The 15317-nt window shown below is 39.5% G+C and overlaps 2 protein-coding genes across 2 annotated transcripts in view; one reads left to right on the top strand and one right to left on the bottom strand.

The window, feature by feature from the left end:
* LOC128518652 (serine/threonine-protein phosphatase 6 regulatory ankyrin repeat subunit A) overlaps positions 1–9588 on the top strand; it is a 34071-nt gene extending 24483 nt beyond the window's left edge. The window contains exons 15-28 of the mRNA XM_053491869.1: positions 1005–1116; positions 1225–1251; positions 1478–1552; positions 1784–1985; positions 2421–2508; positions 2619–2736; positions 3354–3573; positions 4288–4375; positions 4459–4542; positions 4727–4872; positions 5037–5119; positions 5217–5299; positions 7065–7156; positions 7247–9588. Of these exons, the coding sequence (XP_053347844.1) occupies positions 1005–1116; positions 1225–1251; positions 1478–1552; positions 1784–1985; positions 2421–2508; positions 2619–2736; positions 3354–3573; positions 4288–4375; positions 4459–4542; positions 4727–4872; positions 5037–5119; positions 5217–5299; positions 7065–7156; positions 7247–7536 (1708 nt within the window). The 3' untranslated portion in view covers positions 7537–9588. The remainder of the gene's footprint in view (positions 1–1004; positions 1117–1224; positions 1252–1477; positions 1553–1783; positions 1986–2420; positions 2509–2618; positions 2737–3353; positions 3574–4287; positions 4376–4458; positions 4543–4726; positions 4873–5036; positions 5120–5216; positions 5300–7064; positions 7157–7246) is intronic.
* A 109-nt stretch (positions 9589–9697) lies between these two features.
* btd (biotinidase) lies at positions 9698–13735 on the bottom strand. The gene is made up of 3 exons (XM_053491867.1): positions 13305–13735; positions 12089–12238; positions 9698–10957 (listed from the first exon to the last, which is right to left on the bottom strand). Exons 1-3 carry the CDS (start codon positions 13524–13526, stop codon positions 9752–9754), a joined length of 1578 nt encoding a protein of 525 aa, XP_053347842.1. The 5' UTR covers positions 13527–13735; the 3' UTR covers positions 9698–9751.
* Positions 13736–15317: the final 1582 nt, after the last annotated feature.

The raw sequence follows: 15317 nt of genomic DNA, 5'->3' as shown, positions 1-15317 counted from the left end.
AATCCCCAGGTCTTTACCAATTGAAACTAATTTTCCAAACGTTTTTCTCTAAATATTAGCAGAAAAACAGCTGTTTATGTACGTGTAGATGTAGTAAAATAGGTCATACCAGTTCTCTGTAGTATTTTAAACATTAAAATCTACACTAAATTGGTCGCTAAAACTAATTTCTTCATATTAAATTAAATGATTCGATATCAGTTGCATTATTATTATTATTATTATTATTATGAGCCCTTCGGTTGGGAGGGGGGCATGTCTGAGGGGAAACCCATGCAAAGGGAAAAAATTAGATCACTGACAGTACAGTTTATATGTATTTACATAGAATGTCGCCACCTGCTGACTATCATGCATAGTTGTGTGATGCATGACCTTCGAGACAAATTCCAGCTGACTAATAACACGACAGGTGACTGATAACCTTTTTTTTTCTATGAAAAAAAGCTGCTGTGAGCCAATACAATACCCTGTACCTTTGGTACTTTTACTTAAGCACACAATAAAATAGAGAACTTAGACTTCTACTTGAGTAATATTTGTCCTGGTGAATCTCTACTTGTACTTAAGTACAGGGTTGATGTACTTTGCCCACGACTGGTCATTCGACGTTTGATTTGATTCGCCAATCTTCATTCAGAAGTCCATTTTTGTCGCTCCTCATTTTGCTTTAAGGGAAAAAGAAGAAGATAATCATCTGAATCAAAGATCATCTGATAATCATAGACTAATCTGAATGTTAATTTCATCTTGGTGTTTTGAAACACCTGTCTTTACCCTTGTGCTTTATAATTATATTGATGATGTGCTGAATAGTTCATCTGTGTGTGAGTACGAGGCTAATGGCTAAGCATCTGTGTATGGGTGGATGTTGGTAGTGATGGAGTGGGTGTGAATGAGAGGGCCATTGTGGGAAATGATGTCCTCCGTCTTCTGGTAAATAAAATGAATCAAATGCATTGCTAAGAAATAAAAATGTATTGTGTGTGTGTGTTTTGTTTAAGGTGCTTGGAATATTTATTGCGTAACGATGCCAATCCTGGGATCAGAGACAAACAGGGTTATAACGCAGTGCACTACGCCTCCGCCTACGGTCACCGCCTCTGCCTCGAACTGGTCAGCCTCTACTCCATCCCCCTTAACCTCATGTTCTTTCTCTCTTACACTCACACAATACATTTTTCCGCCATTCTGTGGTACTGAGCCATGTTTCTGTCTCTGCAGATTGCCAGTGAAACACCACTGGATGTTGTAAGTTCATCTGAAGGCTATTCGAGTGAATTTCCTTAACATTAATCCTATGCATCACAATCTTTTGCCCAGGAGTCTGCTTTTTTTATCTATTTTCTGTGCTGCAGCGCCCCCAAGTGGACAGCTGAAACGATTGTCTGTCATCTTTAATCAACTTTTGTTGTCTGTTGTGTATTGATTTTAAAAATGTTTAGTTTTTCCTCTCTTGCTCTGTGTGTGTCTTCAGCTTATGGAGACATCTGGGACGGACATCCTGAATGACACAGACAGCCAAACTCCCATCAGCCCTTTGCACTTAGCAGTGAGTAAAAATGTTCTTTTAAAATATGTGTTAAAATAATCAGATCAGATGAAAAAGGATCTCTGATTTCATTTTTAATATCTAATTCTTTTAGCATTTCATTCTCATAATTCCTTTTTTTTACAAACGGTCCAGTTTCAGTGAGCCTGCACACTTGGTAATGTTAGATTCTTGTCCCAATGTGCTGTTGTAGTCTGTTCACCTTAAGGTCCGGCGTATTGTGTGTTCCAGGCGTACCACGGTCACCACCATGCTCTGGAGGTGCTGGTTCAGTCCCTGTTGGACCTGGATGTGCGGACGGCACAGGGACACACGCCGCTAGACTTGGCTGCCTTTAAAGGCCATGTGGAGTGTGTGGATGTGCTCATTAACCAGGGAGCCTCCATCCTGCTTAAGGACTACACACACAAACGGACACCCATTCACGCTGCAGGTAGGAAAACACTCGAACAGCAGCTCACAATAACGAGTTCTGTTATAAGCATAAATATCAGCTTTGCAAGTTATACAAGAGCAAACCGATTTGTCTCAGTTGTGTGATGCATGTTGGTTGTCATGGTAATAACTAAAACCTACCTCCTAGCTCCAGAATTTTTTCTTTCCTTAGGTGATACATTTACAGTTGTTGCCACCAATATAATTTTTTTTTTCATTTTTATAAATAGCATTTTAGTGTGTGCGTGTTTGCGTGGTGATGATGTGAATGTATCGGGTACAGTAGTGTTTAAAATGTCGGATGTTGATTAAAGAGGACAGGCCCTTAAATGTTGCATAAAAGCGTTTGAAAGCAGATATTTTTTTTTATACACGTGTGTGTTTTTTATGTGCCATCGCCTGCATTAACCCTGAGCTTCCTGTTTCCTCTCAGCCATGAACGGTCATTCAGAATGTCTCCGCCTCCTCATCAGCAACGCTGGCCCGCCCTCAGCCGTCGATGTCCACGACGGGAACGGACAGTGAGTGACACAGAGGCGCTGTGCCAAGTTAATTTATAGCCGAGTGTTACTCACTTATGGGATGTGTAAAGATTTCCGTACTGATTCATGTCCGATTGTGATCATAACAGAACTCCTCTGATGCTCTCGGTGCTGAATGGACATACAGAGTGTGTCTACTTCCTGATCAGCAAAGGAGCCGACGTCGGAGCCAGAGACAAGTGGGGCAGGACAGCTCTTCACCGCGGGGTCTGTTGTACATACCTTATACGTTAACTTGAGCAGTGCTTGTAACATGGATCTGACCATGACTGAGTGTTTACATGTTAATCTGACAACTGCATGGCCGATAGGAAACAAACTTCTCCTTTCTCATTACGTCATTTCTTTAGTAGTCATACTTTTTAGTAGCATCACTGCAAGTCATAAAACTTTTAATTTAATTTAATTTAGTTTGCCTTTATGTTATTTTCTAGATCAAGCAACTTACAGTGTAATAAAGTGAGGCTACATTGAGAGAGTAGGCATAGAGTTCAGCTTTGCATAGGGGGATTTATTTCATTGTGATTTGGCAACCCTGGTGGGCACAAAGCAAGCACGCGAAAGCTAAATATATAGAAAAATATAGTAGAATAATGGTATATTGAATATTGAGAGTGTGTGTAATATATTCCCACATCATAACCTTTGTAGTTCAGCTGCTTTGCCAGTTTTTCACCTAAAGCAGCCAGGCGTTTACCAGAAAATTTACTAGCAGAAATCTTACAGAACCCAGGTGTGTTTTGTGTTATAAGTAGTTGATGCTCTCACTCCACCTGTTTTTTTGTTCCATTCTCAAGGACCTCTTCAAATGTGTATGTGTGCAGGCGGTGACTGGGCATGAGGCGTGTGTGGAGGCACTGCTGCAGCATGGGGCGAGTGTGTGTGTGCGGGACAGCAGAGGGCGCACAGCCATGCACCTAGCAGCAGCATGCGGGCACATCGGGGTGCTGGGGTCTCTGCTGCAGGCCGCACACACCCAGAAGAGGGGGCCGGTCATCATGGACAGCTGTGGATACACCCCGCTTCACTGGGCCTGCTACAACGGTACAGAGCACTCACAGAGACGTGACATCGGGATGGTTTTTATTTACTGATTTAAACCTCCCCAGTAGTTCATGTAACAAAATGTTATACCTGATTTTCCAACAAACAAAACTTTGGCGTCTGCAAAGACTTATCATGTTAGCAGTGAAATTTAAACAGAGCGTGTGCAGTCTGAGAAGTCTTCCAGATTGAACAGAGATATGACAAGGCATCAGATCTCCCAGGAATGTTTGTGTTTCTCTTGTACTTGGTGAACTTTATACCACAGCTATGTTAAATTCTCAATTCTGCTTAGACAGAAAACATGCAAGAGTTTTCAAAATGAAATGGATATAAATGTCTAGTAAGAATGCAAAAAATTAAATGATCAGAAGTGTGCAAAATTAATTGAAGTATAATGTCTAGAAATGTATTAAATTTGTAATAGAAATATGGACTTTATTACCAATTTTTAATACCTAGACCACCCTGTATTTAATTTATTTATTCATTTATTTATTTTTTTAAACCCACATAATTCAAGGCAAACATTTCATTTGACTGCCTGGAGCTTTGATTATGGTGTACAGTACTGATGGATAATTGCTGAGTTTAAAAAAAGAAAAAGAAAAAAATAGATCACTCCTGAGTTAAAATAAAAAATGAGACATTCAGAAGCCTAGTACAGAGAATCTGTGGTTTTAAAAGTCATTAAGCATGAGTGTTTTCTTTCAGGTCATGATACGTGTGTGGAGGCTCTGTTGGAGCAGGAGGCGTTTCATAGGATGGAGGGCAACTCCTTTAGTCCCCTTCACTGTGCTGTGTAAGTGAAAGAAAAAATAAAGCTGTGTGTGTGTCTGTGTGTGTCTACATCTAAGGGTTCTCTCATCTTTTTTTAATTAACAGCATCAGTGATAATGAAGGCTCAGCTGAGCTGCTGATTGACACACTGGGTCCTGCCATCGTTAACGCTACAGACTCCAAATCCAGGTCTGGACAAGTTTATATAAGATCTGTGTAGATTTAAAGTCGATTAATGCTGTTAAATGTTAAATTCCAGGTGAAATTCCTTATAGTCTTTGCAGTAGAGAAATAAGAGAAAGTGAATTTTCATTTTTTTATTTTTTTATTAATCTTCCTATATTGTATTCTTCTCATCTTCGTTTCCTCTCAGGACGCCTCTGCACGCTGCGGCCTACACGGACCACGTGGAATGTCTCCAGCTGCTGCTCGGGCACAATGCCCAGGTGAACGCCATCGACGCTCTGGGCAAAACACCTCTCATGATGGCGGCCGAGAACGGCCAGACGAACGCCGTTGGTAAGAATAACGCTGATAACTTTCACTCTCCACTTAACCCTGATGCACAGTATTCATCAGGAGCAGCTGTAGGCTTACACACAGAATGTAATTTGTATAGCATGCAAGTGAGATGCTCCATGAATGTCAGTGTGAAAACTGAGAATCTCTTTTTTAATGTGTAGAGGTGCTTGTGAGTAAAGCGAAAGCAGACCTCACGCTCCAGGACGCAAATAAGAACACGGCCCTACATTTAGCCTGCAGCAAGGTACGGGATACACACTTAACACACTTCTCACACTCAAGAAACACACTTTGTTGTTTTTTAACATGTTAAAATATACTGTGTGTGGTTGTTTTCGCAGGGACATGAAACTAGTGCCTTGTTAATTCTGGAAAAAGTCACTGACAGGAACCTTATCAACGCCACAAACACAGCTCTACAGACGTGCGTATATACTGTACAGACACACACACACACACGCACACAAAAAACGAACTACTCTTTAAAATCACAAAACATTACCAAGCTTCATTTATTAACTGTTCTTGAAAAGGTAAGAAAAACTAAAATCCGTTTCATATTGGCGCTCGTCATACACTCCACCTTACACACTTTGTAGGTCGTCACTTAACCCCTCTTTCAAGCTTTAGTAAACTTTACATTTAGCGACCTTCAACTAGGGAATGTGTAGTAAGTAAATAATAAAGCACTTAGCGACATGCTATTATATAAATATAATTTATAACTATATAATTCTATACATGTGTGTAAAGATTACAAATATAACTACAGTAGTTTAATGAGTCCTGATGTAAAATCTTGAAGTTAATTATTTGCCTAAACCAGCACTTCCTGGAGTCCTTTATTCCTTATTTCACTTTTTTCTATTTATAGAAGAGGTGTTCAAACTGGGACTTTTGATTTAACAGTTGTTATAGTAAAATCTCCATTTATTTCTCTATATAATCCACGGCTACACTAATACACTTATCCAAGCTTTTACTATTGCTTGGATACCATCATGGTAGAAATTTTTCCCAGTACACCAGAGCCATAATTGGACTGCCTGCTTCATGTCTGAAATGCCGGCCTCCCAGGAACTCCTTCAATAGCACAGACATTTGAAAATGGCTTGGAGCGCGGTCATGACTGTACAGGGCATGTGGCAATAACTTCCAGCCATATTCCTGTAATGTGCAAGTGCCGTTGGTGAACGATTGTGTGGGCAGTTCCCACACACAGATGCGCCTTTCTGCAATGTGATGACAAATCACATTATTCGTCGATTTTCACGGATCAGGTGTTCCACTCGCCTGTTAACAGGACGACTGCAGTGCGCTCTGAGCCACCTCGTCCTCGTCCTCATTCACTGACATACGGCCTTCTCTAAAACCTTAGCACCGTTCGTGTTTTACTGCGGTTAAGAGTCTCTTCACTGTGCTGTGCTTATAAATGTGTAAATGTTAATTGGTTTTACACCTTTTATGTCCCAGTTTGACTTGAACTCACCTTGAACACACTGTGACATAAAAGTGCACTGTGTCCAAAACTCCTGATTGACTCTGAGTTTTCCCTCCAAATATTGACTGTTTATTTTATTACTCTTTATTGCTCTACATAGAAGTTTCTTTTATGCAGAAATGTTTTCAAATGCATTTTTTGCTCATGCCATATTTTTGTATGTGCACAGAACTATACGTAAAACAGTTGTTAGGTTTTACTGAGCTTGCTGGAGAATGAGTTCTTCTGGTAACTCATTTTCTTGTTCCTTTCTATTTTTATCCAAATCCCAGGAGTTTTTTGTTCCCGTCTTAAAACTTGTCTGTCTTGTACATATTTTATATATTTTTTTCTTTATAGCCATGCATATATTCTCCTGTAATGTTATTAATATATTTGTTATTTAAGTTATATATGGAAATACTAAATGATTTTGTACATAATTATGCAAACATGATAAACATGTATAACAAAATTAGTACAGCATATAGTATGTTGCCTAAGACTTTTGCACAGTACTGTGTGTATGTGTATATATAAATATATATATATATATATATATATATATATATATTTGCATATTATAATTGATTGAGATCATTAGGTGGATGTACGTGGGTGGAGCTGCAGTTATCCTCTGGATTAATAAGTGAATGCTGCCATTAAGATTTTGTGTGCCTTTTTCTTTTTCGCTCTCTCTCTTCATCAGGCCGCTACATGTCGCTGCCCGTAATGGACTTGCAGTTGTAGTGCAGGAGCTGCTGGGCAAAGGAGCGAGTGTCCTAGCTGTGGATGAAAACGGTAATTGATTCTTGTTAATACAGTGTAAATACCCAGTCTTATTAAACTTACTAAACGCTGACTGATTTACTTTTTTTTTCTTCTGTACAGGTTACACTCCTGCTTTAGCATGCGCCCCGAACAAAGACGTAGCCGACTGCCTGGCGCTGATCCTGGCGACCATGATGCCCGTGTCCCCAGCTAGTACCGGCACCATAACGGGCCTCACATTTAGCGCCATAAACCACTACTGTAGCCCTTCCAAAGCTGTGACCTTTGACCCTTTACCTGGTCTACGCTCCGGGCATCCACCCTACTGCAGTTTTAACAGCCTGGGCCGCGAAGACGGCCTCATTGTTCACGATGAAGAATTTAACGACTCCGATTCAGAGACTTACTGAGGATTCGAGTTCGTCTCAGTGTGCCGAGGAGTGTCCGTTACCGAGTGCCTGGAGATCGCTGAAGATGTTTTAACGCTGTGTTGCTGAATCACACTAAAGTGGACTTTGTACTGTGTCTTTTCTATGGAATGAGAAACGTGACACAATTATCTCAATTTTAGAATCTAATTTTGATTAATAGTACTCAGGTTTAGGAAATCTGGTTGAAACTCTGATTAAAATTTCGCATGTCTTCCAAACACTATTAGAAATCAGAATTTGAACACAAAGATCTGAGTTGAAACTTGTGTGTCGTTGTTTAGAAATTGGCTCACAGCACCAGAAGGGAAATCTTTTTAGAAAATCTAAAACTGAATGTGTCATATTCAAGGCTGAACGTGTGTATTCAAAATGAAGTGTGCATGTAATTGATCATCACGCAACATTTATTATTGCAGTATGTTCAGTTCAGCCCTCAATGTGAAATTCATTTGTAGATTTTAGATCTTTTGCAAGCTATGAAATTGAGTTTTGACATTTAAATTCAGATTAATTCATTTAAATGTCATGTTTTAATTAAAACTTCACACTACTATGTACTACTAATACTACACATTGGGCGCAAATCATGCCAATCAAACCTGTGCCTTTCCTTATCCTCTGGATCCTCTAGTATTTTTTTGAGATGATTAGAATCAGATTGTACCACCAGCTATTGAACTTAAAAGTTCTACACCTAAAATTTTTAATTTAAGCCGTAGATTTACGTAACAGAAACGACACAAGTTCACTTATAATCAGCTTAGAAGAATTAACAGATTTGTACTGGCACCTTTCTCGTTCCATAACCTTTCAAGCTATAGCTCAACTGGGAATAATGGAGTCTACCGCTTTTGTCAGGTGTCACTTCAGCTTTCCTTTCTTATGCATCTCAGGACATCAGAGTTCAGAGACATGTGAGCAGGAGAGAACGAGAAGAAAGAAATCAAGATGCGGTTGATGATCTACAATACATTATGATTCAGTGTTTGTTCACACACTCGCCGTGGGTTTGGTTACTCGTCTCAATATTCGTTCTGATTTCCCAAGGAACAGGAACCGTAACCCCAGACACACCAGTAACAACTACTGTTGGAGTTTCTCGACACATCCGCTGTGGGAGTGAGGGAAGAAATCATGAACTTGCAACTAAGGGACCAAGCTGCCCTTTTTAAAGCATGGATTAGGTTTTTTTTTTTAAGCTGTGGTTAATTTATTATTAAGTAAGATTAACCAAGACGCGAACAAAAACTGCAGTGAATGTTAAATGCAAATCTCCAGGCCATGTCACTGCAAAGTGACTGATTAATGGAAGAAAAAGAACGATGGATTAAAAGGGCATTTTGATTCATTTCTTACCCATGAGTTTAAAACCAGCCGTCGAGATTGACAGGATTTATACACAACTCAGTGCTGGTTCTAACTGAATTGCAAACTTTGTTATAGAGATGTGTGTGTGTACCTGTGTTTATTTGTGTGCTTGTGTGTGAGAGTGATTGTATGTGATTTAAAACAAAAAAAAAAAACGGTTACCTTTTATAATGGGTAAGTCTGACCACTCCGTGCGTTGCTCAAATGATTACTAATAAATCTTGAATATTTTTGTCACACCACAGTAAGGTCAGTTCTATAATAAGGGCTGATTCGATTATTTAAATTAAAGAGTGCTGAAACCCATTTTACATGTGATTCCTATTAGCCGATTCAGTGCAGTGCCTCAAGATGCGCACAATAAACTGTGTATTTACTCAATGAAAAAATTCTCCTTATCTGGTCTAAAGAGAAAAATCCTGTAAAAAAAATTATATATATACTGTTTATTTCTAGTTAGATCATGAAAATTAGATTTTACGCCCAGCATAACAATTTGAGCTCTGTGGAGTGCTGGAATTTTCCAGATTATTTGGTTACAGCAAAAGTTTATTATAAAAAACTATTGAAAATGGTTTTCAAACCAGCAACGGGAAAAATTGGAGAGGGACAGTTTATTCATTTCACTGCTTTTTAATAAACATAGTGCAACTTTAAATTCTATGTGGCAACTTAAGAACGCTTCATTTCCTTTTTCTTGTTCCAAGATGTACCTCTTTATCCTCTTGGAAGACATTTATTTGCACTTAAATTGCATTGAAATTAGGGGGTGTGCAAATTTTTTGTAACATGGATACAATACTGAAAGAGAACTGAGTGCGTGACTTTATTCACTATCTTTCTCATAGACTCTCCCATAAAGCACTGCGGTCACTAGGCCGCTGCTCATTCCTCTCCGGCTCATATAAAACCTGTCGCTATCCCAGCCTGATTCATCCGGTCGTTCCAGAATCATCCCACTCCCCAGCACACTAGCGTACACGTGTTTGGTACTGAATGTGCCATGCAGGTGAAAGTCGATTAGCGTGTGCGCATACTCTGTCTCTCCTCCACAGCTTTCCTGATGAAGCCCTGTGCATCGCACTAAAGCACACACCTCCAGGTAGTATGTCCCATGGACACCATGGAGGCCTTTAAAAGCCCCCAGGGCATACATCTCTTCTTCAGAGGTGGAATTCATCCTCTGGAAGAGCAAGTGGCAGCAGAATGAGCCATCACATGCTGTGAGGTTCCCTTCTTTGCCATGTAGTAACACTAGGGTGAATTTATCATACATCATCGTGGAGGTAAATGGAGAGGACGATTTATTACAACTGAGATCCTCTTTTAGGCAAAATTCTGAGTCTGATCCTATCTGGAAATGTCTAACCTCTAGTTCCTTTCCTATATCCACTCTGGGAAAGCCGGAGAAGGGCACTAATTTTAAACTAGCCCTCTCTGGAGCGTCCCCTAGCAGTAAAGGATCCAAGACCGGCACTCTAAGCACCAGCAGTTTTCCAACCTCGTTCTTACTGATGTCGTGATGATAAAGCGCATGCCAGGGTGTATAAATCCCACTTCCTGTCATACCAAAAGCCGCTGAGCGGAGGTTTGCAGCCAGCAAAGTGACACCAGCTGAATAAGAGAAAGAACGATGGAACTGCACAGCGGCCAGCAGGGGGAGCTGGTTCATCCAAGCTGTCGGGAACACAAACTGTCTGATGCCCATGTCCTCCACCAGGGTCACAGCTGGATCCCGGAATAATATATCAAAACAGGTAAACACCCCAAAGCGTCCGGCGAACGGAGTAGTGAACGTCACATACTCGCACTTGGGAGGGGTGTCGAATTCCGCCTCGAAGTACAGATTCTGTTTGTGGTACCTCGCCACGATGGTGCCGTTGTCACTAAAAACGACGTTGGTGTTAAACTGATAGCGGCCGTCAGCTGGACATAAAGGGTCGACTGAGCTGTTACAAGGCTGGCAGTCAGGCATGTTGGCCACCAGGAAGAGACTATTCTTCTGAGCCATGCAGCTCAAACGCTGCAGGACCTGAGAAAGGAATCAAGGTTCTGTTAAATTAGTACACACTGCACATTACTCAATAAAAACTAAAACTTTGCATTCCCCTTTTGTTTAGTTTTTTTTTTCTGAAGTTCTACCTTACAGTATTTTTTTTGTAAGTTATAAAAATTAGGAAAATTTGTATATCGTGGAAGGTTTTTTTTTTCTTCTAATTTATTTCAAAAAGTAAAACTCCTATTTTATATTCATTACACATTACAAAGTGAAATATTTAAATCCTTTTTTGTTTTATTTTGTTGATTATGGCTTTCAGTTCATGAAAATAAAATTAAAAAAATATATTGTCAGAATTATACAGAAAAATATTGTAAAAATTATGTTCAACTTCTAAAAAGTAGTGTTTATTTATGCACTTAATACTTACTGTACAGCAATTCCTTTTGTCATTGATCATGGGAAATATTTTAATATTTGATTGTTTTTTTATTTCCCTCAGCTGTAAGCAGTAATCTTCAAAATCATAACAAAAGACTTGAAATATTTTACTTTGTAATGTGTAATAAATCTAGAATACGAGTTTCACTTCTTAAATTGAATTAAAGGAAAATTTTACTTTCCCACTATATTCTAATTTATTGTAATGCATTGTATAAACACTGCCATTTAAAACAAACACTAGGATAAGCTACCTCCCTTTTCCCTTCCTGAGAGTCGCTGTTATCATGAAGCTACTCCTTACTCATTCAGCTCCGCTCTCCTCCTACTCCTCCTCAGCCTGCCTCTCACGCTGACAGCAAATACATCGAAAATCTATGCACATTTGGCGACATCCGCCTCCACTCCTTAAAACGTTTCTCAGGTAGCTTTTCTGCATAAGTCTGTCCATAAGAGATGGAGAAGAAAGGGGAGAAGTTGCCATAAAAATGCTTTTCTTATGGCACTTCGTGATTGGGCTTACACTGTCAGTTTAGGAAATAATCCAACAAACCACTGTCCCTGCATGATGGGCCAGTCCGTGGGGTTATAACAATATTACTACTACTAATAATAATAATGTGCCCTCTGTGAAAATAGCCGTTACACCAGATCACCTATCCAGTCCTAACTATAAGGTGTACCAGTAATATAGTACTAATAAAGCTTTTTTAGGCACCGTGCCTCTGTGTTTTGGAATCTGTCAGGATCTGCACATGGGCTCCACTTCACTGCTCCAGGATCTGGCACCGTCTCCAGGTATGCAGCTATAGATGCTCTGGTGAAGTTGAATCCGTGGATGCCGTCCTCTGGAAACACCAGAATCTGAGCTCCCTGTTAAACACATTAAAGTTCAGTAAGTCTCTTTATGAGTGTGTAAAATCCACATCTCTACCAAGATCTTGTGAGACAGCTGCCTCTCAGCTAGCTAGTGTAGACTATGTAGGCATATTAATTGATGGTCAAAATCACTTGAATAATTAGAGTCCATTGCAGTCAATACACGAGTCAAAACATGAAGCCAGACTTTGGGTCAAACTTACACACACATGGAATTAGGTAATTAACTAACTATCAACACCAGTCAATTGTTAATTTAAAGTCAGTTGTTTTGAAACAGTTCAATTTCAAAACCCATCAAGCACCATGATGAAACTGATTCTCACGAAGACCATCCCAGTAAAGCAAGACCAAAACCAACCTGTGCTGCAGAGGAGAAGTTCATTTAGAGTTAGCAACCTCAGAAATCACAAAGTAACAAACAGGACCTCAGATTATAGCCTTGATGAAGGCTTTACAAAGCATGCAAAGTATAGTACATCTCAATATCAACTGTTTAAAAGAGGATATTTGCATATTTCTACAGTGTATAAATAAATAAATATCAGGAAAGACCATAAAATCAGAAGGTGTGTCCAAACTACTGACTGGTAGGACAAACTTTGACTGGTCTAAATGTTTTAAAAAGCTTACAAAAAGACCAGGAAAAAAAATATTTTTAAAAAACAATAATGACCTTATATTTTCACTGAGAGCTTTGATGGATTTTCACACCCTGAACTCTTGAATTCAATTTTAATGGTATTGTGCTTTTACAATGGTAAGGAAATACAAATAAAAGTATAATAAGTGCACAAATTCATTGTTTAATGAAATATGTGCTGTAATACTCTGCGGATTTTAATGCTGAACTTTGCACTGACAGGACAAAGTCCTGGCTGCCATTATTTACCTAACACGTGTGTTTGTTTATTTATCTATTTACCTATCAGGTTTGGATTAAACACATGAAATAAAAAGTGGCCAGTCAAATATATTAACAACTACGAGACTTAATTAACAGCGGTATGAGTTAAGAGGTTGTAGTCTTTACAGCACAGACCCCTCTGTCCTCCATCACCTGCTCTGCAGCGGCCGTCGCCTGTCTCTCAAACACCTCCAGGTTCTGGTTCATATGCTGCAGCGCGGCGTTCCGTCCCACGACCACCTTCGGGTCCGGGTTCAGGTGAACTCTGTGCTCATACACTGCTGCCGTGTAAAACAACTCCTCCTGCGCTATGGTGAGGTGAATCCTGGTGAACCAGGCGACCAAAACAACCACAGTGCACTCGCACAGCGCCATGACTGAGCTATCCTGTATGCTGTGAGGTCAACGGTCAACTTTGTGAACTTTGGTCTTTTTTTGGCCATTCCAAACATTCAGCTCGGAAGTGACGCTTTAGAACCGAAGTATTAAAACTGTTTTAATGCAAGGCTCAGATGCGTTACACAGCATGTCACTGTGTAATAGTACTACTCTATTATATAGTACTACATCGCCTAGAATATGCGCGCACGCGCTCTGTGGCGACCGTGACTTGCGGTTTTTTATTTTTTGGTGGTTTTTGCGGTTTGTTCACATAGTATTTCCGTATTTTTGTTGCTGACGTCACGCGAAAACAGCGATCCCATTGGATGAAAGCGGAGTGACGCGTTCATCGTTTGGAAGGATAAAGCTTTAGTTATGTCGCTGATGAAGGAAAAGCACGTATAAACCCCCCACCCCCCACCACCACACACAAAAAACTTTAAATTCTATATATACAGTATATAAAATGTAAATATTTGTTTATAATTGTATAAGCGACTCATAATAAAATAAGTCATGTTTTTCTTTCAATTAATCCTCCAGGTTCCTTTAACACCACTCCAGGTTTCTTACAATTCCTTTAACTCCACAGTTTGAAATCTCAAATCTCACAGTCATTAACATCATTTAAAAGGTGGAAATTGTTTCCTTGCATCCTTGATTTTCTTTAACATTATATTAAAATATGTTTTGGTCTTTTTTCTTTACACTCTCTCACACTTCCAGAGTCGAGGGTTCAAGTCCCGCCTTCCGGTCTGTGTGTGTTTGGAGTTTGCATGAGTGTTTAGTGGGTTTCCTCCAGGTTTTCCAGTTTCCTCCTGGAGCCAAAGACATGAAGAATAGGCTTAAATGCCATTTCGAATGGCTTATTTTGTGTGAATGAGTGTGAGTCCACTGTGATAGGCTCCAGTCCCGTGTCCTTGTACAGCAGGCAATGAAATGGCGGACCCTGATGTTTTCTGATAAATGATAATAATTAATGTACCAGTAATCTAGCAGAGGTGGGTATGGCTAAACACGTCAATCAGTGGTGCCGATCAATGCATTAGTTTCCCGTCTATAGATAGGTAAGACACAGAAAATTGTCAATTGAAAATTGACAATAAATATTATTGAATGCTATGGAAATGTTAAGTCATTGAGTCATTTCTCTCTTAAACCCTAAATGTCCTTGCACACATATCACAGATAACATATTCTGTATAATTTCTGTTATATTGTATATCATTTATATCATAGTCTTGCACATATTTAATTTTTTTTATTCCTCTTATTATTATTAGGTTTTTCTTTTCTTAATAATCTGCACAGTCTGGAGTTTGGTGCAATTGCATGTTGTACCCGACATAAAATTCTTGAATCTTAAATAGTGAGAACTTGATATTTCACTGTAAACTATACACACTTTGTTAAAAGACATCCAGCCTTTAGAAGTACGTTGCTTGTGATTATAAGGCCTAGCAATTTCTCTCTGAGTAGGGACCTCTATTTTTGAACAGTTAAATATTACTGTATGTAAGGATTTTAGCTTAAAGCAAATTTTTATTTGCGTTCATGACCGGGAATTTAACAGCATTTCATAGTTTCCGAATCAAGTTGGCGTATGGAGGCTGCCTCCCTCTGACCCAATTTATAAAAAGAATGCTGCTGTGGGGGGTGTGAGTGTGCATGTGTGTGAGAAAGTGAGAACTGTGGGTTTTACTTGAACCAGAAGAACAGCATAGGGAGTCAGATTTAGCATGAAAATTGACTAAAGCATGAACGAGGCTGTGGTGTGTGCCAGAG

The sequence above is a fragment of the Clarias gariepinus genome, chromosome 3 (genome assembly GCF_024256425.1).
Source record: "Clarias gariepinus isolate MV-2021 ecotype Netherlands chromosome 3, CGAR_prim_01v2, whole genome shotgun sequence".
In the NCBI taxonomy this organism is placed as follows: Eukaryota; Metazoa; Chordata; class Actinopteri; order Siluriformes; family Clariidae; genus Clarias; species Clarias gariepinus.
This window is presented reverse-complemented; position numbering and strand designations above follow the sequence as displayed.

Bases quoted from the DNA above. Each gene is read 5' to 3' on its own strand.
- btd (XM_053491867.1), bottom strand. From the start codon at position 13,526: ATGGCGCTGTGCGAGTGCACTGTGGTTGTTTTGGTCGCCTGGTTCACC. The intron at 12,239-13,304 runs GTGATGGAGGAC...TGTGTTTAACAG, and splicing joins CGACGGCCGCTGCAGAGCAG to GGAGCTCAGATTCTGGTGTT. The intron at 10,958-12,088 runs GCACGGTGCCTA...TTCCTTTCTCAG, and splicing joins ACAGATTCCAAAACACAGAG to GTCCTGCAGCGTTTGAGCTG.